Source organism: Actinia tenebrosa, unplaced genomic scaffold (assembly GCF_029948245.1).
Source record: "Actinia tenebrosa isolate PJP-AT-01 unplaced genomic scaffold, QUT_ActTen_1.0 PGA_scaffold15__27_contigs__length_11533743, whole genome shotgun sequence".
Taxonomy (NCBI): Eukaryota; Metazoa; Cnidaria; class Anthozoa; order Actiniaria; family Actiniidae; genus Actinia; species Actinia tenebrosa.
This window is the reverse complement of record NW_028292575.1, coordinates 1759325-1785973: the sequence shown is the minus strand read 5'-3', so window position 1 is coordinate 1785973 and position 26649 is coordinate 1759325. Positions and strand designations below refer to the sequence as shown.

The 26649-nt window shown below is 37.0% G+C and overlaps 3 protein-coding genes across 3 annotated transcripts; 2 read left to right on the top strand and 1 right to left on the bottom strand.

Annotated features, from left to right (window-relative positions):
* Positions 1 to 2439: 2439 nt before the first annotated feature.
* On the top strand, positions 2440 to 6045 carry LOC116306509 (uncharacterized). Its single transcript, XM_031716589.2, has 2 exons — positions 2440 to 2510; positions 3230 to 6045. Exon 2 carries the CDS (start codon positions 3541 to 3543, stop codon positions 4228 to 4230), a length of 690 nt encoding a protein of 229 aa, XP_031572449.2. The 5' UTR covers positions 2440 to 2510; positions 3230 to 3540; the 3' UTR covers positions 4231 to 6045.
* A 2203-nt stretch (positions 6046 to 8248) lies between these two features.
* On the top strand, positions 8249 to 12214 carry LOC116306519 (uncharacterized). Its single transcript, XM_031716604.2, has 2 exons — positions 8249 to 8298; positions 10252 to 12214. The coding sequence occupies exon 2, from the start codon at positions 10271 to 10273 to the stop codon at positions 11252 to 11254; it is 984 nt and encodes a 327-aa protein (XP_031572464.2). The 5' UTR covers positions 8249 to 8298; positions 10252 to 10270; the 3' UTR covers positions 11255 to 12214.
* Positions 12205 to 25957, bottom strand: LOC116306518 (neutral amino acid transporter 9). Its single transcript, XM_031716602.2, has 14 exons — positions 25803 to 25957; positions 23734 to 23917; positions 22917 to 23002; positions 22746 to 22809; positions 22003 to 22096; positions 21344 to 21511; positions 21130 to 21177; positions 20012 to 20182; positions 18635 to 18730; positions 17453 to 17559; positions 16153 to 16257; positions 15660 to 15808; positions 14904 to 14993; positions 12205 to 13664 (listed from the first exon to the last, which is right to left on the bottom strand). Exons 1-14 carry the CDS (start codon positions 25949 to 25951, stop codon positions 13493 to 13495), a joined length of 1683 nt encoding a protein of 560 aa, XP_031572462.2. The 5' UTR covers positions 25952 to 25957; the 3' UTR covers positions 12205 to 13492.
* Between the last annotated feature and the right edge of the window lie 692 nt (positions 25958 to 26649).

Genomic DNA, 26649 nt, shown 5'->3' with positions numbered 1-26649 from the left:
GAATATTCTAGTTTCGAATTATTTATTGCTCAAGGTCCAATGTAGTCTCTTCAGCAGCCGTTCTTAGTGTCGGTACGAAACGCTTCCCTAGCTAATTTCGAACCGACTCTACTAGAACGAATGCCGAGGAGACTACATTGGACCTTGAGCAATGTGGAATTCCAAACTAGAATATTCGCTAACTTTCTTGCGAAAGAAAAGAAAACAAAAGGATGTTTTTAAGTAAGGCGTAACTATATCTTTGTTTAAGTGTCTATTTGTTCTAGCAATTTCGCATTAATTGGGGACACTTTTCACTCACACACGCTACCAATACATTCAATATTCTATGCACACAATGCTCAACTCACATGTTGATTTTTATCATAGGATCGAATAAGTGACGTTTACTTATATCATTCTATTTTTTTGCTTCGTCAACAAAGCAAGAAACACAGAACACTATTGAAAGCGTGTGTGTCTGTGTGGTGTGTTAGGGACGTGGCTGGGCTGGCGGTTTTGAAAAAATAACAGGCAGGTGGGAGTAAAAGTAGAAACAAGGGGAGGGGGGAGAGTCTGACAATGGAAGACATTTCAAATGTGTATGTGATGATATCATGTATGAGTCAACAAGTACGAAATGGAAGATAACCATAGTATTGTTATGGGACGACCGCTCTCGGTATGAGCTTCGAGATCGATCTTTAATCTGCTTTGTGTTGAACTGTTTACATGAGCTGTATTTGTAATAATTCTATGACAGGTGTCAGTCTCGAATCAATATCGTCGAATAATGATTGGCTAAAGAATAAGTAAATTCCTAAGTGCGATATTCTAAGATAATACAAGTGAAAATCTTGAAATTAAACATAGCTTAAACTAAAGTTAACATACGAATATATTGTAAATGTATAGAAAAGGCTACAAGGAATATTTCTATCATAAGATTTAAAAGAATAGTGCTAAAATAACTGAGCAAAGGGGTAAAAAGTGTGTAGCGCGTAACCAGAGGTACACATGCATGGGAGGAGCTAAGAGGTTTACTTGTGAATTCAATGCATACCATTATCTACAAACTTGTGCGTGATGGTAGCCGTGCTGAAATCTTATATCGATACTTTTATATAGCTAATTAATCATTATCTTGTTTTCATACGATAAGTAATGGTAATTAGAAAGCTGATGTCTTCCTTCGTCTGTAAAACATTCATTTTCTCATAACAGTATTCAGTACGATTAAACTGGCTTGCTTGGGAGGGATGGAGTTCGGCTTGCTTTTGAAGAATAGTAAAAATAAACTTTTATTTCACCGAATCAAAATCATCATTCAATTCCACATATTTTGATTACTAAATTCAATAAAATAATACTCTTTTTATATACGAATATTGAATGACGAAATACAGAAGGTTCTCCAAATGTATCCTGCAGCTTAAACGAATTCAGCTGTTGGGTTTCTAATTTTCATTACCAGGAAAACGTTATTTTTCCCGCCTTGTTTATCCGACTTCTTTTCTCCTGTAATGAAATGATATTTTAATATTTTTTCGTTTTTATTTTTCAAAGAATTTAACGCTTTCAATGTACTTCAAGGACACAACGAAGTAAGAAATTACACTTAAAATTACTGTTCGAAAAACTGAAACAAATAACTGATAATAATAACAAATATAATCAGCGAAACAAATAAAGATTTCCAAAATTTTTTTTTTTTTTTCCCCACTCTGTACGCTGAGAACTAAGTCGATACAATATATAGCGTACTCAAACTTTCAAACTGAACTACTTTGCACCAGAGGAAAAAATTCATATAACAAACATTCTCAAACGACTTTGTAGCCTTTTTTGCGCTTATTTTGTACAGTTATTGTGAAATCGAGTGCTAACTCGATGACCATTATCATATGTTTACGGATCGCGCCTGGCTTCTGTTTAAACAGTCACAATTGTTTCATCAAATAAAAAAAAAGATGCATTTTAAAAATGTATGATTTGTTTCTTTGGAAACGTTGCGTAATAAGGGTTTGCAGGAGCGCGAGGTATCTCTAAGATATTAACTAACTTCTGCCATAATTCAATTCAGCATTTTTTCTAAAAATTATCAGAATCGAACTCTTGTCTGATTTCAAGGCCCCTACTCCACGGACAAAAAATGTGAATACAAACTTTAAGAAAACATGTCAAGACATGTAAAGCGCAATAATTCTCACATATTGATTGGTTAATGCCACATGGTGAGTGACTTACACTTGCAATTACACAAGTAAGTTATTTAGCGAGCTCTCTTGGGTGTTAGCCAATCACTATGACATATTATGCGAATGTACGTAACTAATAACCTTTGAGCGTTAATGAAATCATCTGAATTTAAACGTTTTCATTCTTTGGTAGTTAATGAAATATTAAATCTATACATCTGTCGGAATTGTACTAGAGTATTCTATATTTAACCATCGTTCAACCACAAATTCAGACATATCTTCAGTGTCTTTCTTACAGACCAGCCTTACAGTAAAATCAAATCCAATAAGGTATGTTGATTGGAATCAGTGAATCTAGTTGTGGTTCTTAGAGTAAAAATTTTGATATCTTATTTTAGCCCACATACGTTAGCGAATCAGGTTCTTTTATGGAGACTGCAGTGTTTTAGTGTTTGAAAAAATTTAAAAGTTTTTGGACGAAAAAGTTAGTCATGTTCTGGCTCTTGGATACTTACCTTCTCGAGTTTATTTTTCCCTCATACGTTGATGAACTAGTTTCTTTTATGGAGACTGCTTTAGTAAGAGGGGGAAAGTTTTTCAACAAATAATTGCATTTAAACCTAGTTTTTGTAAAGGTTCGCAATTGAATTCTAAGTTAATTTTTTTGTATTCGGGAAAAGTAAACGTTATTTTTCAAAACCTTAGCAAGAAATTTTGAGGCGAGGATTGATTCCAAACGATTTTTTGAAAATATGCTGTACTGGAAGACAAAGCAATCTTCGATTTAAAAAATGCACCGATCATCTTTACTTCGAAACACAGAATTGTTTCTTTATTTGACGAACTTTAAAATTAACTTTCTTATTAAATTATATCGTGGTGAAAAAAAAGAGTTGCTGATGTTGACAATGTCTTCCAAAAATGAGTTTTTACGAAAACCAAACAAAGATTTGATCAAACATTTACTTTATCTTTCGCGAAAATAGAAAACTTAAAAAAGTTGTGTGAGTAAATCGTATATTGAAATTTCCTTGATGAATTTTTAATAGGTTCACAGTCGCTAACACAATGAAGGCAACGCTAGTGTTGGTCTTTGTATTGTTCCTTCTCAAGCACAAAGTCACCTACGCTACGATGTGGCAGACTCAAGAATACTCAGAACTGAACGTGTACTTACAAGGATTCACTCTTGAATCGTCCAAGGTAAAAACAATCTTTGCATGTTACAGAAAGTGTGAGGACAACATACATTGTGCAAGCATCAACATGAACCTGACGAACAAGACATGTGAACTGAAGTACTCTACCAAGACTAGACACCCAGAGAAGATTGTTATATAGTCAACAAAACACCATCTACATGGAGATACGAGATGCTCTCGGGTTTTCTCCTCGTAACCCAATATTATCCTGTAAATGGTTCAAGAATCTTGACAACCAGGTAAACTCAGGTGTTTACTGGATGAAGTTCAATGAGCCATCCTCTGCGCCATTCCAAGTGTTCTGTGACATGACCACCGATGGAGGAGGCTGGTCCCTTGTCTACAGCTATACATTCTCCGACTTCGATAACTTCAATACAGACGACAATGTAATTACTCCAGTACCGAATTGGCCTCTCTATATGTCACCAGCCAATGAGTGGTCACCAATATCAACGACAACCCCGCTCAATGAGTCTTCCTACTCTGCCATGGATTTTGGAATGTGGAAGAAGATTGGTCGCGAAATTCTTCTCAAGTGCAATATCACTAACTGGGTAGCCTGTGTAGAAGGAACCGGACGTCTTGTGGACTGGGTGGCAGGAAGTCTGACGTGTAGAGTTGTCAAGGCCATTACACCAACATGCACGACTATTGCTCCAGATAGTTTTGAATTTTGGGGCTGTGGTCCAGCGTTTAAGAATAGTGCCTCAAATAGTTACCAGTTTGTACTTGATGCACAATTAAAGCTTCACCAATGTTATCCTATGCATGATCCTTGTGCTCAGAATTCAGCAAATCATCTCAAAAATGTAACCAGCCCTGGATGTGCCTTGTACCTTCGCTAGTCGTGATGCTGGTCGATTGGAATCAAAATACCATGAATTATATGTCACATGGATGGAACATGGGAAGCGTATAAAACTAGTTTATTGTACTTTCTAATTCAAGAGGAACCAGGTACCATAAGGACACTTTCAATCGAAAGAAATCGCTTTGGTTTTACATACGTGACCAATTGTAGTGAAAGTTTTCCCTAAAGCCTTTACAAATTATACGGTTATGGGAAAAAAGTCTGGGACTCCTGAACGCTTACGACAAGTTCAAGAATGCAATGGGAATTTCTGGAATACCTTATGGCAGTTTTTACAGAGAACACACACACACACACCAAACAAACAAATAAACGCCTAAATATTTTCTCTGCCAAAATATTCTTTATCTGTACCCTGCTGAAAATAAAGATTGCTTTCACATGACGAACATGACAAAATCAATATGCAACTGCCTTTTTGCTTAAAGGTTTATAGGCCGATCTGTGGGCCTTGTTGAGCTTTTTGTGGTTTGTGGCCAGAAATATATGAAATATATAGAACGCTAGTGAGCTCAGACACCACGCTCTAACTACTTCAAAATCCTACTCGCGTGTAAATTTCTTTATATAATACCATATAAAGAGGACAAATTACTTCCAAATTGAAAGGTGAAATATCACGCATAATTTGTAATTTCATATGTGAAATTTCTCTGTTGCCATGGCTATCTTGAAAATGTCTCTTAAAACAGCCCCATAATGCACTTCAATGCCAACTCGACTCAGTTTTTTCCTTATCCTCAGAATGGCTAATAAGAAACAAGTAAAAACAACCAGAAAAAATAGAAAGTTTGAAGCTTAAAAGTGAATTTTGAGCATTTTTTCGTGCGTCAATACACTGTCAGTAACACTAAACCTCTTCACACTCTGAATGTTGATATTAACTCAGAATGAGCTGCTAGTCAGTATTTCACTGATAAACCAAGCGGCTATATGACTGTTTTCTATTGGTTACCTCCTAAATCTTAAATACTTGATATTTAGATCTTATTAACCGAGCTTGGCCGGTCTGTACGGGATAATCTTGACCGAGGTCGGAATGTACAGACCGAGCGCAGCCGTAAGATTATTATGCGATCGGACCAGTTAATACCGGAGAATCTAGACCAGTCCGCGATGCGATCTATCCAATCAGATTGCTCGATTTGCTAGTGTCCAGGCTCTAAGATTCACGGTCATATAATAATGTTCTTTATGAAATAAATTAGATAGTATACGCACGTTCTGATTGGCTGATAGCAATGTTTGCATTAGGCTATGCAAAAATGGTTGTGACGTCAGAGGTTTGGATGGTTCTCGAAAATTGTCAAAACGTTTCTTTTTTACTTATTTTGTAGTTTTTAAACTTAACTTTGAGATGAAAAAACGTCGTAACAAATAATACATTAAAAGTCATAAACCTCTGAAGCATTGATGAAAAACGGAGGAAAATCCTTGCAAAACTTAGTAAGTAAATTCAGACTACAGTTTGCACTTCGACGTGGATTACAAAGACAGGAATATACGCTAATAAAATAATAAATTTTACTTTACTTAACACAAAAACAATTGTGTTCATTTTAAAAAAGCTATAGACCTTTTGTCTGTGTTTGGATAGGCTGATAGCAACGCTCGGGGGTTAATAGATTTCTCGAAAGTTATTCAAACCCTAGCCCTCGACTCCGTCTCGAATTCTCCCAACCTCCCCTCGTGTTGCTATCAGGCTATGCAAACACAGAAAAAGTTTTCTATTGCTCATAGCTATATGGGGACTGATTTTATGATACAATAAATATTTTCTCGGTAAGAATTGAACGAACTTCTAATGAGGTGTATGGTAATTAAGACGATTTTGGAAACTGGAGAACAATAATGGCCAAGAAATAATAATGATAATAAATAATAACTTCTTAGCTTTTTAGTTTGAAAGTTAGAGGGTTATTGTCCGAATTTCTAATGTAATTTTCTTTACTTTGATGAATATATCCTTTTGAAAGTCATAGTTGACTGTTTCTTTAAACTTATGATAGGCTAAATTAGGTCATTGAGCGCAAAGTTAATATACTTGAAGCCGGTTTTAACTTCAAGATCTTAAGGAGGCTGGACCCCTTCACGCTTGACCGCTACCTTCCACGTTTGGAGCGCTTAAAAAAAGATACAGAGTAAAACTAAATGAGCAATGATTTTCGTGAGCAAATAACTCCGAAATATCATATAATATAATGTTTTGAAGTAGACTTTGCACTATATTTAAATAATCTCAAATATCTCACAATTAGCTAGATATATTTTTTCAAAAATCCCTGCAAATGGAGGCATCTAGTATATAATTATGTGATACGAAGCATTTTAGTGTTGAACGCTCTGCAAAGCTAAAATTGTTTTCTAAACGAAAACAAATATTTCATCATAATCATCTCATTAAAAATTGCATCAAACATTAATTCAATCTTTGTGTGACTTATGTGCAAAAAAGATTTGCAGTCGGATAAAACACGTTTATGCACTAGCGTTCCAAACGTGGAAGGTAGCGGTCAAGCTTGAGGGGGTCCAGCCACCTTAAGGTAAATATATATAGCTTATTATTTATTCATTCTGTATTTTACAATAACTTACAAATTTCTCGCGCGCCGATTGGTTATTTTTTATCATTAATAAAAGGGACAGACAGATAAAGCTGACGTCAACGAGCGCGCGCTCTTTCCGTTGGTTGTTTTGATCGCTAAAAATGAGAAGTTTTTATCGTTTTTGTTATTGTAAAAAACAAATTGACATCAGATTTTTATGTGTCTGTCCTCTTATTGACAATAAATTTCGCCATCACATTGTCAAAGTAGTATGCGGATCCACACTACTTTGACAATGTGATGACGCAATTTATTGTCAATAAGAGGACAGACACATAAAAATCTGATGTCAATTGGTTAAACTGACGATGACAGAAGACTCTGTCGAAACCTGTCTAAATTTTTTTTTAAAAAAGTGATCTTCATCAAAATTCTAGTGAGTCTGCTAATTTCCAGACCAAGATCTAAAGAGTTTAAGAAATAACGATCTAATGTACAGGCCATAAAAAATATCGCACTTAATAAACTAGTGTTTCGTGTGTTACCAGTTTTTCAAATTACCTCAAAACCGAATAAAAATACCCGACCCGCAACCTCACAATGTCATTACTTATTCCATGTCTCGAAATTCTAATAAACATCGCACTTTTTAAAGCAATTATTAACAAAAAATAACCAAGTTGTGTTGTTTCATGTGTTATTACCCAAGTAATGATACTGACGTCAACCAACAGGTGATTCTTCGGCTTTTTGTTCAAAGTTGTGAAGCAAATGTTTGTTAAGGAAATTTCTAAAATTTTGAAAAAATAATAATAACGATTTCATTTATACGCTTAATATTTAAATTTTCAGAGGACCATTTTTACCGGTCCATTTTTCTGGTTTACTAGATGTTAACACATTGGTATATATTCTTCTTTTATATCAAAATTTAACGAGGTTTACAGTCACAACGGCATCTTATAACTTAATAAATATTAATATTATTTTGCAGTTACTCGTAAACTATAAAATGTCATGCCCTAATTACATACAGAAATGGAACCCCTTTTGGGAATATCAATCAAGTTGAGGCTAAATCCTAATGCTTCAGGAAAATCCCAACTGATTTGAAGGTTGGGTTATTCCAGATTTTAACTAGGAACTACCACCTTACTCTCCAAACTTTTCATAAACAAAATTTTTGAGTTGAGTTTTTTTCAAAATTTTCTAAGTCACCTTGTCAGTCACTAATTGGCGGTTCATTGACGTATCAGATTCGTTCCCTGAGTAATATTGATATCATATAAATAGCATCCGCAGAGTTTTCTAATAAATAATCTTAATCATGGTTTTAAAAATTCCTATTGGGTTTCTTCCTATCTATTTTAATCAGGTGGGATATATTCATAAGTATAAACTAGAGCTACACTCATCATCTCAATTCATTGAATAATTTGCTGTTGAAGACTGAAGATGCCATCCATCGACAATCTCCTTTTTTGCAGTCTTTAAAGGTACATCTTAAATATTAATGCACTTAGATCTCTCTTCTTTATTTTTCCTCACATTTTTCTTCTTTTCCTTGTAATTTAAATAGTTTCCAAAAGTTGAAAAGGAAAAGCAATATTTAGCTGTATTTAGGAAATAAATTGTTCGGGTCATTTCGTCAAAATTTTACACAATCTTCCCGTTCCTCGGGTGTCAAAGTTCTTCTCATGTCTCTCATTCTTGTCCCTGTCCTTTTTTTATGTTCTTGACCTTGCCTACGCGTCTTTTCTTTGAAATCTTCTTTTTCCCCTTCTTTCTCGATCTCATTATCTTAGGTAAAACACTTGTTTTGCTACCAGTTTTTATTATTGAATTTCAAACCCTTCTTTTAAGGAGAAACCATTTCAAAACCATTACGAGCATGATAAAATAAACATTCATAAACTATTTCAATGACCCTCTAGAAAAAATTTTTATCATTTGAAAAACGCTTTCATTAGACGGTTTTTGCTGCGACCAAAATGACTGCGAGTTCGAGAAGCGGCACAGCTTTTAAACGGGAGTTCATGGATGACATTTTCAGCTGTGACCTGATTTAGTAAATTTTGAAATGACGGAGGTAAAAATTCTAAACTAGAGCTCACGGAAGAGCCCCCTTTATGGAGAGTGATGGTTCTAAATGAAAAATAAAAAAGAACGATTTAAGGTGGCCGGCTACTTTGGTAAATAATAAACAGAGAACTGAAAAAAGAACTTTTTTAACCTAAAAATTAATGCTGATTTCAAAAATGCAAAGAAAAATGGGGAGTCCCGAGCTTGTTTTTGAGATAATCACTCCGGAATGACATGCGTTTGTACAATTTTGGAAGAAAAATAGCGAAAATCAAGCCTTGTATATTAAAAAAAAATCTTAAAACCGAAACTAATGAAGAAACATTGAGTAATATTCTCCGAACACGTAACTTACAATATATTTATAAAATACTGATAAAAGTTGTTTTAATAAACTATTGTAGACAATGGATATAAATATACATATGTATATACATTATACGATTTTATTGAAGAGCCACACACGGTATAGTGAATTTGCTGACATTTTACTCCACATTTCGGAATCTAAAGGTACGAGTGAGGTTTGGAAAATTTTCAAAACTGGACGAGCCTTTAGGCGAGTTTAATTTGAGAACTTTCAAAACATCACGAGTATCTATAAATTCCGAATTGTACGAGAAGATCGTGCGATTTTTTGTGTACTGGATACACGCAACAAAATTGAGCAACTTAGTTGGGACTGTATGCAGAGACCAATTGGGCATTTAATTGTACTCCTCTTGTCCAATCAGAATCGAGTAATTTTGTTGAGTGAATTATAAGTTGGTAAAGCTAACTAATTATCTAAAATGCACGAGAAAGGGGAACAAGAAGTAGAAGAAGTGGAAGAAGGAGAAGAAGGAGAAGAAGGAGAAGAAGGAGAAGAAGGAGAAGAAGGAGAAGAAGAGAAGAAGGAGAAGAAGTAGAAGATGCGGAGAAGAAGGAGAAGAAGTAGAGATAGAAGAGGAAGGGATAAGGGAAGATAAGCTAGCCGGGTGAACGCTAATCGCTCCTGCAGCGAGCCCAGCTCCTGCCGTGTCATCCCGCCGCACGTCGCTCTGCTCCGGTGGCCTCATGTCGCCGCGTTTCCGGGACCCCGACGCCCCGTCTCATTGGCGCTTGGTGCCGTCTGGCGAACCTCTCCTTTGGGGGTCCCTCCGCGCACGGCGACGCGGGAGAAGAGAAGAAGGAGGAGAGGAATAAAAAAAAGAAAGTTTTCGTTGCCAAAAATAGCTGAAGAAATAATTGCAATTCATGAAGCTAACAATAAAGGAATAATTTGCGTTTTAACGTACTTGAAAAAAAAACAACAAAAAAACCAAAACTCAGAGTTAAATGAATAATTCTTGTTGTTGAAGTTTATTACCGCTGTTAATTTTTAACAGGCGCAGAGCCGCCAACATAATGAAATCAACGGTGGTGTTTGTCTTTATACTGTTCCTTCTCAAGCACAAAGTCACCTACGCTACGATGTGGCCGACCAAACAATACTCAGAAAAAGATGTGTACTTGCAAGGATTCACTCTTGAATCGTCCAAGGTGGAAACAATCTTTGAATGTTATAGAAAGTGTGAGGACAACATACATTGTGCAAGCATCAACATGAACCTGACGAACAAGACATGTGAACTGAAGTACTCTACCAAGACTAGACACCCAGAGAAGATTGTTAGCCAACAAAACACCATCTACATGGAGATACGAGAGCATAAAGAGCCAGGGTCGGGACCTGATAATCCTATCACATCCTGCAAAACCCTGAAGCAGAGTGACAGCCAGGCTGAGTCAGGTGTTTACTGGATGAAGTTCAATGAGACATCCTCTGAGCCATTCCAAGTGTTCTGTGACATGACCACCGATGGAGGAGGCTGGACCCTTGTCTACAGCTATACATTCTCTGACTTCGATAACTTCAATACAGACGACAACGTAATTACTCCAGTACCGAATTGGCCTCTCAATATGTCACCAGCTAATGAATGGTCACCAATATCAACGACAACCCCGCTCAATGAGTCTTCCTACTCTGCCATGGATTTTGGAATGTGGAAGAAGATTGGTCGCGAGATTCTTCTCAAGTGCAATATCACTAACTGGGTAGCCTGTGTAGAAGGAAGCGGACGTCTTGTGGACTGGGTGACAGGAAGTCTTACGTGTAGAGTTGTCAAGGCCATTACACCAACATGCACGACTATTGCTCCAGACAGTTTTGAGTTTTGGAGCTGTGGTCCAGCGTTTAGGAACAGTGCCTCAAATAATTACCAGTTTATATTGGACGCATATCTTAAGCTTCACCAATGTCATCCTATGCATGATCCTTGTGCTCTGAGTTCAGAAAATCATCTCAAAAATGTATCCAGCCCTGCCTGTGCCTTGCACCTTCGTTAATCCGGAAATGGATGGATCGGAGAGAAAATCCCATTTATGACAAAGAGAGGAAACAATGCAAGATTCTTAAACTGTTTTATCACACTATCTTGTAGATCAGTTTCAGTTTATAAGAAATTAGAGGAAATCAAATGGACACCAAGATAAAGATATTCGTTATCGTACAAAAGTAGAAGAATGGTGCACTCTGACACCATTCGCTCACACAAGAGCTAGAGTTCCTTTCAAGAATGGGCCACGACACCTAGCTTTCAAATATTTATTATATATCTTAGCACAACCTCTGGCCATAACTGTTTGATCCCAAACAAGTCCACTTCACAATAAGAAATGCATTTCTAAATTTAGGCTGGCAAATTGAACATTATTTCTGAGAAATCGAGCTTTAGTCTTAAAAAATAATGCTTGAGCTGCAAAATACCGTCGACACAGAACCCTGTGCTTGCTGTTTTGACCTCATTTAGTGATGCTAAATTTGAATGCATGATAAACAATTTGATGCCTTTGCCACATCCTTAATCATGTACAAATCTTTATATAGAGCTTCAAAGTATGACGTCAGTCGTGTGGGAAAACGAAAACTGGGTCCAAACAAGAAGTAGTTCTATAAAGATTTTTCTTTCTTTTTCTTCATCGCTGCATTTTATTTATTTATTTATTTTTTTTTCAAAGTTTTTTTTTTTCTTCAGATGGAGTTTAAATCACTGGGAACAATTTTCGCTTTATTTTAAAGATTTTTGTCAGCAGTTGGACCCGGAAATACGTCACAACTTAACCTCTCTATAGGTCAAACGCATGAGAGATATGGATGTGCTAATGAAACTGAATCTATGACATGACGTTTATAACCACTTTAGGTAAAAACGCAAATACTTTGCAAAGGCTTAAGAAATTTTAGTCTATTGACTTTTTATTTTAACAATTTTTCCTTTGGGTCTAACAAGCAGAAATTGTGTAATAATCTTTCCCTTTATTTGCTCATTTCTTTATTTTGTTCTGCTTTCGCTTTTTAACAGTTTAAAATTCAATTTTTGCAATAAATATTAAATTACAAAATTGCTAATAAAACTAAAATACACGAATTGATGTTGGTGTTCTGATGCCTCTAGCCATTCCTTAGATACACAATTCATGGACATTCATAGATATTTTGAGGTATCCCAAAAGCTTGTCTTATCATCTCAAAATAGGTTTTACCTAATTAACAATAGTCTCCCTCGCATCCGTTTTTAGTGTCGGTCGTCACGCAATGTCTTTTATTAAATATGATTCATCTCTTTAAAATATGAATCACAGATTGATTGACTCCCTGCTTTAAACCAAGTGATTGTTATAAACATAGTGGTTTGTGTTCAATTCTTGGCGTTTATAGGGTTTTGATGATTAAAAAATTTTTTTAAAAAATTAATCTAAATTTTATCGATACCCTGAAACATCCTCTGACAATAAATTGTTTTGTATTATTTTCATTTATCGACATATATCCTTTTTTCGGGCATTTTCATGTTGAGCAAACTGAAATCTCTTACTATCAATTTAACATTATAAAATTGGGCCTAAAATGTAAAGACTCGAATGCCAAACAAAAGAGAATTAATATTTTCGAGTAACGAATAGCTTATTAAGTGGTTGAGGTCATCCAAATATCTCTCAGTGAAAACGCTTACGAAGTGTATGCAGGAACTTGTGATAATTTTGATTGTTAAAACTGGTGAGGCGGTGATTGGTCAAAACAAGGTCACGCCATTTCACGTCACCCCAATGTAATAGGTTTATCCCAATTTCTTGTTGGCTCCTTTTTGATGTAAGGCTTGGTAACCCTTCAAAGTGGGATGACCATGATTGGTCAACACAAGGCCAGGTAATTTGACGTCACCCATCTTACTAGGTTCATTGCAATTTCTTTCTACCTCATTCTAATGTGAGGCTTGGTAACCCATCAAAGTGGGATGACCATGATTGGTCAACACAAGGCCACGTAATTTGAAGTCACCCATCTTACTAGGTTCATTGCAATTTCTTTCTACCTCATTCTAATGTGAGGCTTGGTAACCCATCAAAGTGGAAGGAGCCGTGATTGGGTAAACACAAGGCCACGTCATTTGACGTTAACCATCTTACTAGTTCCATTGCAATTACTTTCTGCCTCATTCCTCATGTGAGGCTTGGTAATCCTTCAAGGTAAACGGACCCACATTTTTGTTTGGGGGGAGGAGAGGGACGGGAGAAAAATATTATTCACTCAGTTATAAGGAACTGAGATATTAAATTCAGTACCCCCAACAACATTATGAAGGAATGAATCAATATTCTTGGCCAAGATAGCTTGCCCTGGTTTTTCTTATCAACCAAATGTACCAGACAAGGTAAGGTGAAAATGTAGGCCAAGCCACTGATAGAACCAACGTATCTGAAAAATATGTACTGGATGAGAATTTGGGTATTGATGTTATCATTACTTGGTCAAAATGTTTCTAAAATGGATGCAACGGACCTTCCATGGGGATAATGGTGATGATGATGACGCTAGTGGTAATCTTGATGACGATGACGATGAGGGTGGTGTTTATGAAGACGATAATGCTTGATGATAATGGTGGTGATAATGATGGTGGTGATGATGATAACGATGATAACGATGATGATGATAACGACGATGATGATGACGACGACGATGATGAGAGTGGTGTTGGTGTTGGTGATGTTGATGATGACGATGATGATGATGATAATGGTGGTATTACAGTCAAACAAGCTCACGCGTTGACCCCTAGAGTCGATTAATGATTTGAATTTTCGAATTTTGATTTCATTATTCAGTTGAAATTTACAACGTCGAAAACGAAGATATGAAAATTCCAATCAACTTTAAATTCAATATACGACATTTGGATTGGTTTATCAGTGCTAACACAGCCGGAAGACCAAGAAAACATGGCGGTCAGAAATAGTCTTGGCCGTGTTTATGTGCCGGGAAAGCCTTAACCTGATATTATTCGACAGGAAATTGTTCATCTCAGCAATAGCGGATTGTCCAATAAAGCAATTTCGTGACAACTGAAAATTTCTACAAAATTTATCCTCCAAGTAATTGAGGCATGGAAATTACAAAACCTAGTGTGTATGCTTATGAAATAAGAGTGCGACCTCTGCTCGAAGGTATCTGTAATTTAGATGATTTACCTTCTTTATCACGAGTCGAATAATGAACTGAATTTTCATTTGAATATTGCAATATTGCATTATTCCGGTTCGTACGTATAAAAGGAATAATTGACTAATGATTTCATTAATCGAATCTAGGGGTCAACGCGTGAGCTTGTTTGACTGTAATGGTAGTGATGATAGTGATGATGTTGGTGGTGTTGATGATGATGATAATGGTGGTGATAATGATGATGGTGTTGATGGTTACGATAGTGATGACGATGATGATGGTGATGATGATGGTGATGATTGCGAGTATGGCAATGATAGGTCGAGGATGGTTGTGATGATGATTTTTATAATGGTGATGCCTACAATGATATGAAAGTGCTAGTTATGGTTTTTTTTACCTTCACCTTCGCCAAAAGGCAATTATTCGCAAAGCATTCACCTAAGCCTTCACGAAACAGCCCCTTGATAAAAAAAGCCAAGTCTGCCTCACCTTATGATTGTACCAACGTGAGGATATAAACAGGCGAATGCCACACAAGCACTGATGATCAATATGTTAAGTGCCAACACATGCCACGGTCTAAGGGTAAAGAATAGAAGATGAATAATCTAATTAACACATGAACATAGTTCTACCCAAGGGAACTGTGGTATTCAATCACTCGACCCAATCTCGTACCCAGAGCCTGTGTTTCTTCTGGCCAGCGGCGAAGAACGAGGGCTCTGGTATAATCCATTTTTTGAGACCAGAATTTCTTGGACTTCCGGTATAAGCGTGCTTGCATTCAAAGACTTGCCAAAACAAAAACAAAAATATATATTTATGTATGTTCCCGATTTCTAATTTTTATTTTGATCGGAATTAAGGACAGAACTTTGTTTGAAAGCATTATATTTCACTTCCGGAAAATTGCGCATGCGCCAAAAATGGATTATGCCAGAGCCCTCGTTTTTCTTCCCAGGTCAGAAGAAACGCAGTCTCTGGGTACGAGATCGTCACTCGACCCAGGATTTTATAATGAAGCACGCATGGCATACGCTGCTAATACGCCGCCTCTAACTGTTGTGTTCATCGGCACTACTTCTATTATCTTTCATCATGGGTGTGTGAGTGTAGTTGTTCTACAGCTCGTCTGGGGAAGGGGGAAGAGATGGGTGCGCATTCCAATACCCCTCCCCTAGATCCGTCCCTGAGATTAAAGCCTAGAAAAGTTATGATTGTCTCGAGATTAGTTTGACATCTTACCCAGGATATGATTTACCAAAGAAATAAAGCATAAATTGAACCCTGACGATGTAGGTGAGCAGAGGAAAGACGGTAATTAACTGAAAGAATAGACCAATACGAGCACCGAATGCCATGCCATCATCTGGCTGCATGTTGTCTAGAAACACCTGGATGATAAAAAAGAAAAAGAAAGAAAAAATAGGAATCAACCCTGAGCATCGTGTTTACCACTATCCGCTAACCTGTAACTGCTAGGAATCAGGCCCCGAAAAACGCCCGCAAACACCGAGAAACACTCGGCATCAATGAAATTTAATATGGCCACTCTTCCAGCAACAACTTTGTTATGAAACCTTGATAAATGTCGAAAGTTTGAAGGAAAACGCCTGACGTCGAACTGGGGTTTGCAGGGCTAGCAAGAACGTGCTAGAACGTCTCTGTGTACGCCGTGGCACTGTTTTTTTAATGGAAAAGGATAAATGGAGCAAACAAGCAGTATGCAATTCCTTACCTGTGAAATACAAGACTTTTCTAATGGAAAAGCAGCGTAAAATACAGCTCCGACAAAGATATATGTAAACGCGACCAGGAAATACGCGATGCTCAGGTCACGTGACTGCAATTAAATTAAGAACCAAGAATCAGTGTCTTGTGTGGCTTAACTATTCCAAATATGGACCATTAAAAATGGGTTCACGTGGAATTCGAAAGGAATGGAAGGTTTTGACTGAGTTCATCGCTAATCACAACCGCAAGAACAGCAGACGAGACGAACTAAAAGCATGAAAAGCCTCCTCTGGCAGCCGCAATACAGTCCATGAATGTATGACCCCGGAGCACAGCTCTAACCAGTTTGAATTAGTCAGGGTTGATTTGAGGATACAAGAGCCGGATACCCTTGGAGTCAGAAAGAGAACCAAACAATTCATCTCACAAGGGGCGACTGGAAGTCGTTCCTGGAGAGCAGAAGTGAGAGGCGAGTTTTAAGGGGGCTCGTACTAGAAATTTCAGTTACAATTATTTTAGACTTAAATGGATTTAAAATTGATTTCATATCCAGGAGTTGAGCATGAAGGACAGGAGCCAAGGGCAATAGGCAAATTATCCTATAACAAAATTGCTGGAAAATTCCTTTAAAATCACTTTGCAATCATCTAAAAGAGCAGAGCTTTGTGGCTTATCATTTTATGCGCCTACGCAGTACAACATTGGCCATTTCCGAAAATTCGCGGAAAGTGGTAACGATTAGGACGCGCGCTGAATGCTAAAAAGATGTATTTTTCATTAAACAGATTTTAGTTTTTGAATCAAGTCATAATTACTTTGGTTTTCCGTCTGTTTTGCAAGAACAATTGCTAAGGTTTCCGTCATATTGAAAAAAAATGGCGTCCCCTAAACCAGCCCCATGATTCAGCGCGCGCCCTACTCGTTACCAGTTTTCCGCACTATTTTAGAAAGGCCAATAGCTGAGTCACTTGTTCCTCTTTATTACTTACATTGACACTAGAGAAAAACGTTTGCGCATGCGTGCATTTCAGCACGTTTTCTAAGAATTTTGAGTGAGAAAAAAATGCTTGTTTTCTCCGAGTTTACAAAAACGTTCGCGAGTATACTTTAGTCAGACCAAGATACTGTATTAACAAACACAATATGAAAGAATCAGCCTTAAGTTTCAAGCATGGACACTAAGTTTTAACATTTTGTGAAGCCCAATTTATCAGGCATGTTTGAAAGTCAAATTTACATATGTTTTGACTAATTTGCATACGGATTCAGAGCATGCGCATACGTTTTTTACTCGCGTCACTTACATTATTTTCTGGATTTTTTTGGGTTCGCATAATTGATAACACACAATTATGAATGAAATACGCCAAGGTTAGAGTTCCAACAAGAGCTGGAAACTGAAGCTTGAATTCTGGAGGAAAAAGAACTCGGTTAGTTCAGTTGGTAAGAGCGTCGGTCTATCGTTCGGGAGGTCTCGACAGGACCAACACTCAGGGTCTTAAAATAACCGAGGAGAAGATGCTGCCTTTGTAATAGGACGTTTGCACGATGGCGTCACGGACCTCTACTACCAGACTCCCTTGTACACTTTCTTTTGTTTTGTTAATTATCACCAATTGTCTTACTTTTTTCATGAGGGAACAAATTTAAAAAAGAAAGATTATCATATGACCCGTATCTGCTCGGGCGCGCGCTCTTAAAAAAACCTTCGGGAAAATGGCGTGAGCAGGGCCGTACGAATCCGGACCGAGCGCAGTACTGCATCACCTCGAGTCAAATATTTTCCCGTACGGCCCTCCCACCCAGCCAATAAGTACATAAAATTCAAGAAAGCATTAAGGTAGTGGGAGTAAAATGACGCTTTCATACAAACTTCATATTACATCTACAAATGGTTAGACTTTCAAGTGGTTCGGATGACCACGTTATGGCGGTCCCGTCCATAATTAACTAGAGACGTTAAAAGACGAGTTTATCAGTTGAATTACTGTCAAGTGCCATCCTCTATAAACAAAGTTATTTTTAAAGTTAAAATGAAGAAAAATAGGTGTAAAAATAAGAGAAAACCCATAACGCAAAAACACTTGAACTGTGAAATAGAATCAAACTAGTTACTAACAAATAGTCGCTATTTACTTGATAGATATTAATAGTCGTTATCACTGAGCCAGAACAGTTTATGACACAACAATGAATACACAAGGAACTCACACAAAGGAATACACAAGAGACCATCAATTCTAAATGTTTTTTATCCAGTTTCATAATGAATTTTTGAGTCCTAATTACTCTGATAAATTTGCTTGAAATAAAACTGGATAAAAACATATTTGTATTGGTCTCTTGTGTATTCCTTGTTGTGTCATAAACTGTTCTGGCTCAGTGATAACGGCTATTAGTATCTAAATAGCGACTATTTGTTAGTAACTAGTTTGATTCTATTTCACAGTTCAAGTGTTTTTGCTCTATCGCAAAATTAGTTTTACCTGGTATTTTATCGTGTCCTGAGAAGTCCATATGTATCCCCCAGATACTTGCTTTGACGGCCACAAATATGATAATGTACATCACGGCCAGCGTACCTTGAAAAAACACCATAAAAATAGTTAACAGACCAGCAGGCCAGGTGCTTTGGAATCTAGGCGCGCAATGCATTGTCACAGCGAACATTTCCAAGCATTTATTTATTATCTTTTGTCAACACGAAATATTCTCCATCCACGATAAATTATGCTATTTCTAGCAGATATTTGATGATTGAGTTTTATTTTCTTTATTTTCGAGTAAAAGCTGTCGTTTTATGGAACCGAAAACCTAGAACTGGGGAATATTGAGCTGCGGACAAAATGTTCGCTGATTGGCTAACTCGCTCTGGCTGAGAGAAGTGAATTCAAATCACCTGGAAGCAAGCAAAGAGCTCCGCAGATCAACCCAAGCAAAAACCATCCAACTTTTCTCATTCATTATTTTTGTACACTGACATCTACCAACAGTTTTAAACAACTGCAAAAACGAATAGCTTAGATTTATATGAGAACATGCGTAATAGGTAAATTACGAGCCTATGAAACGACTGAAAAAGAAAGCCAATGAGCCTTTCACAACTTCAAGTCACATAAAAATGAGCCAGCTCAACTAGAAACCCTGGACAGCTGCTTCGGCCTGTATTGGGCCTATCTAGTCTCCACGGTTTCTAGTTGAGCTGGCTCATTTTTTACGTGACTTGAAGTTGTGAAAGGCCCATTGGCCCTCTTCTTCAGTCGTTTCATACAAGGCTCGTAATTTACCTATTGCGCATGTTCTTATATGATTTCCGAGCCCATCCCACATGGCTTACCGCCTCATCTCTCATAGCTTTATATGCATGAGCTTAGAAAGTTGTTTTCTACTTACAAAAACTTTCTAGGAGTTTAAGGAATAGCACGAGCCTTGCTCGCAGTATTATACAAAGAGATATACGTACATTTTCCAGGGTTCACGCTACATCTCAAACTCAAAATTCAAGGATTTTAAGGGCTTTTCAAGGTCCAAAATAACGATTTTCAAGGATCATTTTTTTCCTGAATTCTTTCTTAACGATTTATAGAGACAAAAACACATTACTTGAATGACTTCATTTCAAAGATTACTTTAAAAGTTTTGAAGCTCAGCACATGAGTTACCAACGCCTTGCCATTGGAGCTAGAATCGAAATACGTTACAATTTCGAAGAGTATTCCAGAAGTATCCAGCAACTGTGCTTTTTCAAGGGTTTTTCAAGTGCACTTAAAATGTGTTTTCATTTCCAGGGCTTTTCAAGGATTTCAAGGAGTAGCACGAACCCTGTTGTCGTACATGTTGCAACCAATCATATACTAGCTTACCAAGTGAATTGAACTTAGTGAAAAACGTAGGAGACTTGATGCTACACAGCGGAAGTAGGAGAACGATCAAGAAGAATGGGATGGTCTTTTGCATGTCCCAGTACTTATAAAAACCCGTCTGGTCTGAAGATGTTGGTGTGGAATTAGGGCCTTTTGGACACAACACTGGAACTAATAAAAGCAAAACTTAAGATTTATGAACCCTGAAACATCTGGGATGACTTAAGCAAGGGTATACCTAACCCACAGATGGAACCCTGAATAAACAACCTCTGGGCTGATCTAAGTCAAGGCACGGCTTACTTACAGGTCGAGCCCTGAAAAAAATTTTCAGTTGATCTAAGTCAGGTAATGGCTAGCTCACAGAATGAACCCTGAAACAACCATTGGGTAACAGCGCCCCCGCAATGATCCTGTAACCAAATAACGGATAAAGATCTCGGAGGAATGCGTTACTTTAATATTAATGGTTACAGGATTGCGGCAGTAAAGGCTTGTTTACACAGCGTTTATGCGGTGACGCAACGTTTCATCCGATAAAGGCACAGGCAACCCAGACGAAAGCATTAATAACAACTTTATTTAATGAGGGTGGCACTAAATAGTGTACTACACTAATAAACTTGTGGCCCTCAACATAAAACTCCTAATATTTACAAATTTAAAAATATAAAATATATGTAATAACAACTATCAACATGAAATTATAAGAAAAATTGACTATAGTATAATAAAGCAATACATCAAGATTAAAATGAACTATATATAGATTTAACTGTGAAGCTCAGCGACACCACGCTCACGCGGACGACGCAGCGACGCAGCTGAAAGTAAATAATATACTTCAGCAACGTCGAAACGCCGCCCCATAAACACGACGCCGCCAAACTTCACAGCCAAATTAAACAGGAATCTATATTATAAATGTAAAAGGGTAAAATCGAAATGGAATAAAATGAAAAGAAAATTAGGGGGAAAAAAAATAATAATAATAAAAGGAAACTATAGATAAAAATGTGGAAAAAAAGTCTGCTCTTCGAGAAATTTCCGGCGAAGAGCGCGTTTAAACAATTGAACTGATACTGTTGCATTGAATTTATCTTATTTAGAAAGCTTACCTTCAGTAACGTTTGATGTGTTCCTCGAATAAGCGTGTATTGAATGATCTGTGGAGAAACAAATTCAATTTCTATTTTTTCTTTTTTGTTTCCATTCTTTTCTTTTCTTTTCCTTTCCATCCCTTTCTCTCTTCCAATCTTTTCTCTTCTATTTTTTTCCCTCTCCTCTCCTCCCCGGTGCTCTGCTCTGCTCTCCTTTGCTTATCTTGCATACCGTGTATAAATTTTCCACTGTTGAATAAGAAGGTTGACATCAAAACCCAGAAGACAATGGCAGCTCCACCAATAGCAGCTATGGAAAATACTGTTGCACCCAACTCTCCATAGTGACCAAAGTGCTTTTTACAGATATCAGCAAACTCCACCATTTCGCCTCGCTGAACTGTTAAATGAAATGATGTAAAGAAAAACCTTGGATCAAATTTATATCAAAAAGTAATATTTCATCCCCTGCATCTATCATTCACTCCTTCCTTCCCTCCCTCCCTCCTTCCTACCCTCCCTCCTTCCCTCCCTCCCTCCTTCCCTACATCCCTCCTTCCCTCCCTCCTTCGTTCCCTCCCTCCCTCCTTCGTTCCCTCCCTCCCTCTTTTCCTACATCCCTCCTTCCTTCCCCCCTCCTTCCTTCCTCGTTTCCCTCCATCCTTCTTTGCTTCCTCCCTTCTCTGCTTCTTTCCTTGCATCTTAAGTTTGCTCGTTCCTCCCTCCCTCCTTTTGCTGCTTCCTTTCTTCATAGATCATAAGTAGCATTATGTTTCTCAGTTTTCTTCATGAAATTTTCTATTTTTCCTTAGTTTTCATATCTGGCCATAGTCTCCTTAGCCCTATATAAGCACTGATAGTACAGGGATCATATGCTCTTGGTATTCTTACCATATGGTTCGGATGCTTTGAGGATCAGATATGAGGTGTAGAGACAGAGTGCTGCGACCACCAACATTATACCAACCCCAAGACCAAATCCTGCCTGAAAAGAATAATTCTTTTATTTATTTATATTTTATCTAAATCCGTTTGCCGCAATAGAAGGGATAGAGTCCCAGGGCTAAGCCCTAATTGCATGTCAATATTCAGTTTTTCATGAGTTATCTATAATTTTTAAAATATAATAATACTTTATTTTATTTCTATAGTTTTTGGCATGCATCATACATCAAAACAAATCAACCAAGCTTCCACAAAATGTCAGATATTTTAAATTTCAAATTGTTTGTTAAACATCTTATTCTTCTATATTTTTTCTTTGTTTTTTTTACTTTAAAATTGTCTTTCTTCCTTTTCTTTCCTCCTTTTTTTCTTATTCATTTATTCCCCTTTCAAATTCCCCTCTTTCTTTCCTTCCTTCCTTCCATACTTTCCTTCATTGTTTTCTTTTTATTCATTCACTTGCTGTTTTTCCTTCCCTTCCTTATTATATTTCATTTATTTACTTCCTCTTCTTTCTTTCCAGAATTTTCTTTTTCTCTTTCTTTCTTTCTTTCTTTCCTTCCTTCTTTCCTCGTTTCTTTCCTTCCTTCGTCCTTTCTTTCTTTCTTTCCTTCCTTCCTTCCTTCCTCCCTCCCTCCATAGCTTCTATTGTTATCTCATGTTTATTTATAATACTATTATTTTCCTACCTGGCTGAGAGCCCATGGCATGCTTAATATTGATGTTCCCATCATTGTGTTCCATATTGAAAATCTATCCAGAAAATAAAGAAATTAGAAACATCAGTATTCAACTGAAAATGCACTGACTGCAAATAAGAACTTGTTGTCCAGACTATTTACAGGATCCTAAGAACTCACATTGTTATGAGACTACTCTGTTTAGACTCTCGTTTACCAGGAATTAATAAGAAAAGCTCAATCGGCAGCATATGGTCGGGTATAATCTGAGAAATTAGAGAGAAATTATATAAAACATTTGAAATATGTGATACAACCATATCAATTCCCCTATGGACGTTTTCTGGAACCACACAATATACCCTCCTCAGACCCCACCCCACCCCTTGGAAATTCCAATCCCCTTCTAACAGGGAGGTACATGTATGGATATTTTCTGGAACTACATGATATACCCTCCTCAGACCCTCCCTACCGCTTGCAAATTCCAATCCCCCTCCATGGGGAAAGTATGGTTATTTTCTGGTACCACACAATATACCCTTCTCAGACCCTTTCCTCCCCCCCCCCCCACTGGGAGATTCTAATGCCCTTTAAGGGTTATTATCCAAAACTTCACAATCAATTACAGAATAAAACAAAAGACTATTATACCAGCATCTAACCTTAGCAAATATTATCCCTACTAACCATAAGATTACTGTGTCCAGATAATCTTGATATAAATTTATATAGCAAATATTATCCTAGTCTCCCTCGCATCCGTTTTTTATGTGGGTAGTCACTCACGGGGAGGGAGCATTGCGTGACGACCGACACTAAAAACAGATGCGAGGGAGACTAATATTATCCCTACTACATGTAACCATAAGATTACTGTGGTCCAGACAATCTTGATATATAATTATATAGCAAATATTATCCCTTCTAACCATAAGATTACTGTGTCCAGACAATCTTGATATATAATCATATAGCAAATATTATCCCTACTAACCATAAGATTACTGTGTCCAGACAATTTTGATATATATTTATAACGATGAAATGTCGCTGATCGGTGAACATCTTCAGGCCTCCCATGCAAGTTTTGCATGGAATTGTGAGTGAAAGGTTGGCGTCCTAATGATCTAGAGGAATTTATACTTTGTTGACTCGAGGTACTTGATTCTTTCTTATTGCTAAAATGGAAGGGAACATAATATATTTATATTTTACGTCAATAATGATTGGTCAGTCTAATTCTGAGCTATTAATTAGCCTAGTGGTTAATTCATTGGTGTGCACGTTATGTCATAGACCCCCTGCATGTGAAGTCAAAGCAGCTCCATCTGGGGGACAAAACAAAAGAATTCCAATCTCCTGAGAATAAGCCAAATCATAGTTTAAGAATTGTTTCCAGTGTGCATGCAATTTTATCCCGAATTTCTCGCCTTCTTTCGTTTAATCCTTTTTTTGTTAGAACTAAAACGAAAGAAGGTGAAAAATTTGGGGAAAAATTGCATGCACACTGGAAATGATTTTTGAATTACAATTTTTTATTTGGCTTATTGAACCTATTGTCTTATCCCCCAGACTGAGCTGCATTCCAAAGCACTGCAAGGGGTCATAGTGGCAATGTTGGTTGATGATAACAAAGCATTTCTCATTTATTTAGCTTCTCTTGTTGTAGATCAACCAACATAGTGGCTGTTTCATTATCATTTATTCATATCTGGAGGGGTTTCGAGTCAAGTGATTGACACCACAAGAATAGTGAAAACCTTGGATTCAACACAACACATAAATGAAAATAAAAAGTCAGTGTCAATCCATGTACTGTTTCATTCCAGAGAGCTCTTTTTTAAATAATTTTAACACAATTTTTCTACAAATGCAAACACTTTTACTCTCTAGCAATAAGTTTTTTTTACCCCAGGTTCTTGGAATCCTTTCCTCGGCATAAAACTCGAACCATGAACTAAACCTTGTATAGAACATTGAATTTACTGGAAGGTCTTATCATTTCAGTTTGTGTAATATATGCAAGTGTAATACTGATTCCCCACAGCAATGCAGTGATAATGTTGAAGCAAGGGAACTTCTCATGACATTTATAAAAATATTTATCTTTATTATATAATTACCAATGAAATATCTATTTTTCTCTATTTCGAAAAATTGATATCTTCACACGTGAAAATAACATGTTATTTTCACGTGTGAAAATAACACCATTGCGATGGCTATTCAAAAATACACGGAAAGAATTGCCTGAAAAAGCCAAAACATACTTCATTGATAATTATATAATAAACAGAATATTACATGGGCGCTTGGAGATACGCAATTTATCTTCTCGTGTTGAAAATCTCTCACTCGTTCGCTGCGCTCACTTGTGAGAGATCTTTTCAACACTCGAAGATAAATTTCGTATCTCCGCGCGCCCATGTAATATCCTCTATTTATTTTTTAAATGGACAGAGTTGAATATTCTATTAGCATGTATTTTATTGTCCTTCCCAAAGGATACATTAGGATAAAAGAAAAACTTAAGTGACTCAAAACTCTAGAGAATTGTTAAGATTTCATTTTATGCTTGGTTTAGCTTGCTGTGCTGTTTGTCGTTTGCTGTTTCGAAATAAAAAACTCTGCTTTAAGTTACAATATAGAGTTTAAAGTTATGACTAGTGCACTATTACGCAGCTTCAAGGAACTATAATGCAATACGTGAAGTAGCTAAAGGATATAAGCTTATAATATCTTAGAGTTACTTATAAAAAATTATGTGGTTAATAAATAATTATTAAGCAAGAAGTTTTAGCTAAAATTTTCAAAATAACCAAAAGTAACCTCAATTTCAGATTATTATCTTTTTATCTGGCGTGAAAAATTTGAAAGGGTTATAGAATTAAGAAGATCAATAGAAATTACAGAACAGGGAGAAGATCTGTGACGTTAAGTCAATCCAAATCTCGTGATGATTGTTATCAAGTGTCATGTATATATTGATGTTCTATTAAATAAAGTCTTGGGTGAAAAAATATCCACCATTTTGTCCGTTCGTCGTAATACGAGAATAAATACCTTGGTTCTTGGCTGTTGTTGTGTTGTGGACCATGTACAGATAGTAATGGGGTTTTTTCGTCCATCTCTGTGTTTATTGATGGGTTAATATTTAGTGTCTGGTTAGGTTTTTTGTTTGAAAGAGAATGAGCTGCTGCTTGTTGATCCATGATGAATAAATTGAAGTGGACTGGGTTGACACAGGGAGCCCATGAAAGGGACCCAAATAATGTAGCTCGTACCAAGGATTCTTTATTCATTATTTTTTAAAATATATATATTTATATATTATTCTATTTTATTTTTTGTATCTTTTAAGGTACATGGCTAGAGTTTGATTATAAGCAAAAAAGACATTTATAAGGTCGATTATATCTATTCGGGTATCTTAATTGAAAATTATTTCAATAACGGACTCGGTAGCTATGATTTCAGGCCACCCATCCAAGTACTAATCACACTCAAGCGTACTTGACTTAGTGTCTTGAGAGCCCAAGTTTTTTTCCACAGGGCCACCAGTTAACGAAATTAGCACAATAATAGCCATGAAAACAAAGAACCAGAAAGACTAGATTATTCTCCGCTCCAAATCAACGTGCCAGTGCGTGGCAGGTTGTGCAAGGGATTAGTCGATATGGTCTGGGGGCCGCCTGGTCTCTCCCCTGATGCTTCGGCTAGATCCGTACACCCAAGGGCAGAGGGTGCACTTAATCGCCGTCAGGTCCGAAGTCCATACGACGCCCCAGCGTAGGTCTCGGGGGTATGGCATGAAAGCACTAGTTAAGCGATCTTCATCTGAAAAAGTCGAGATGTGCTTTCATGGTTTAAAAGCTGTCTGGGAGCAGTTCACTGCAGTTGAGCTTTTATT

What these genes read in the sequence shown, in the direction of transcription:
- LOC116306509 (XM_031716589.2), top strand. Translation starts at nt 3,541, where the DNA reads ATGGAGATACGAGATGCTCTCGGGTTTTCTCCTCGTAACCCAATATTA.
- LOC116306519 (XM_031716604.2), top strand. Translation starts at nt 10,271, where the DNA reads ATGAAATCAACGGTGGTGTTTGTCTTTATACTGTTCCTTCTCAAGCAC.
- LOC116306518 (XM_031716602.2), bottom strand. Translation starts at nt 25,951, where the DNA reads ATGGATCAACAAGCAGCAGCTCATTCTCTTTCAAACAAAAAACCTAAC. An exon ending in CTGGACACAGTAATCTTATG is followed by an intron (nt 23,003 to 23,733) that starts GTTAGTAGGGAT and finishes CTAATTTCTCAG; the next exon opens with ATTATACCCGACCATATGCT. An exon ending in CAGAGTAGTCTCATAACAAT is followed by an intron (nt 22,810 to 22,916) that starts GTGAGTTCTTAG and finishes TTTTCTGGATAG; the next exon opens with ATTTTCAATATGGAACACAA.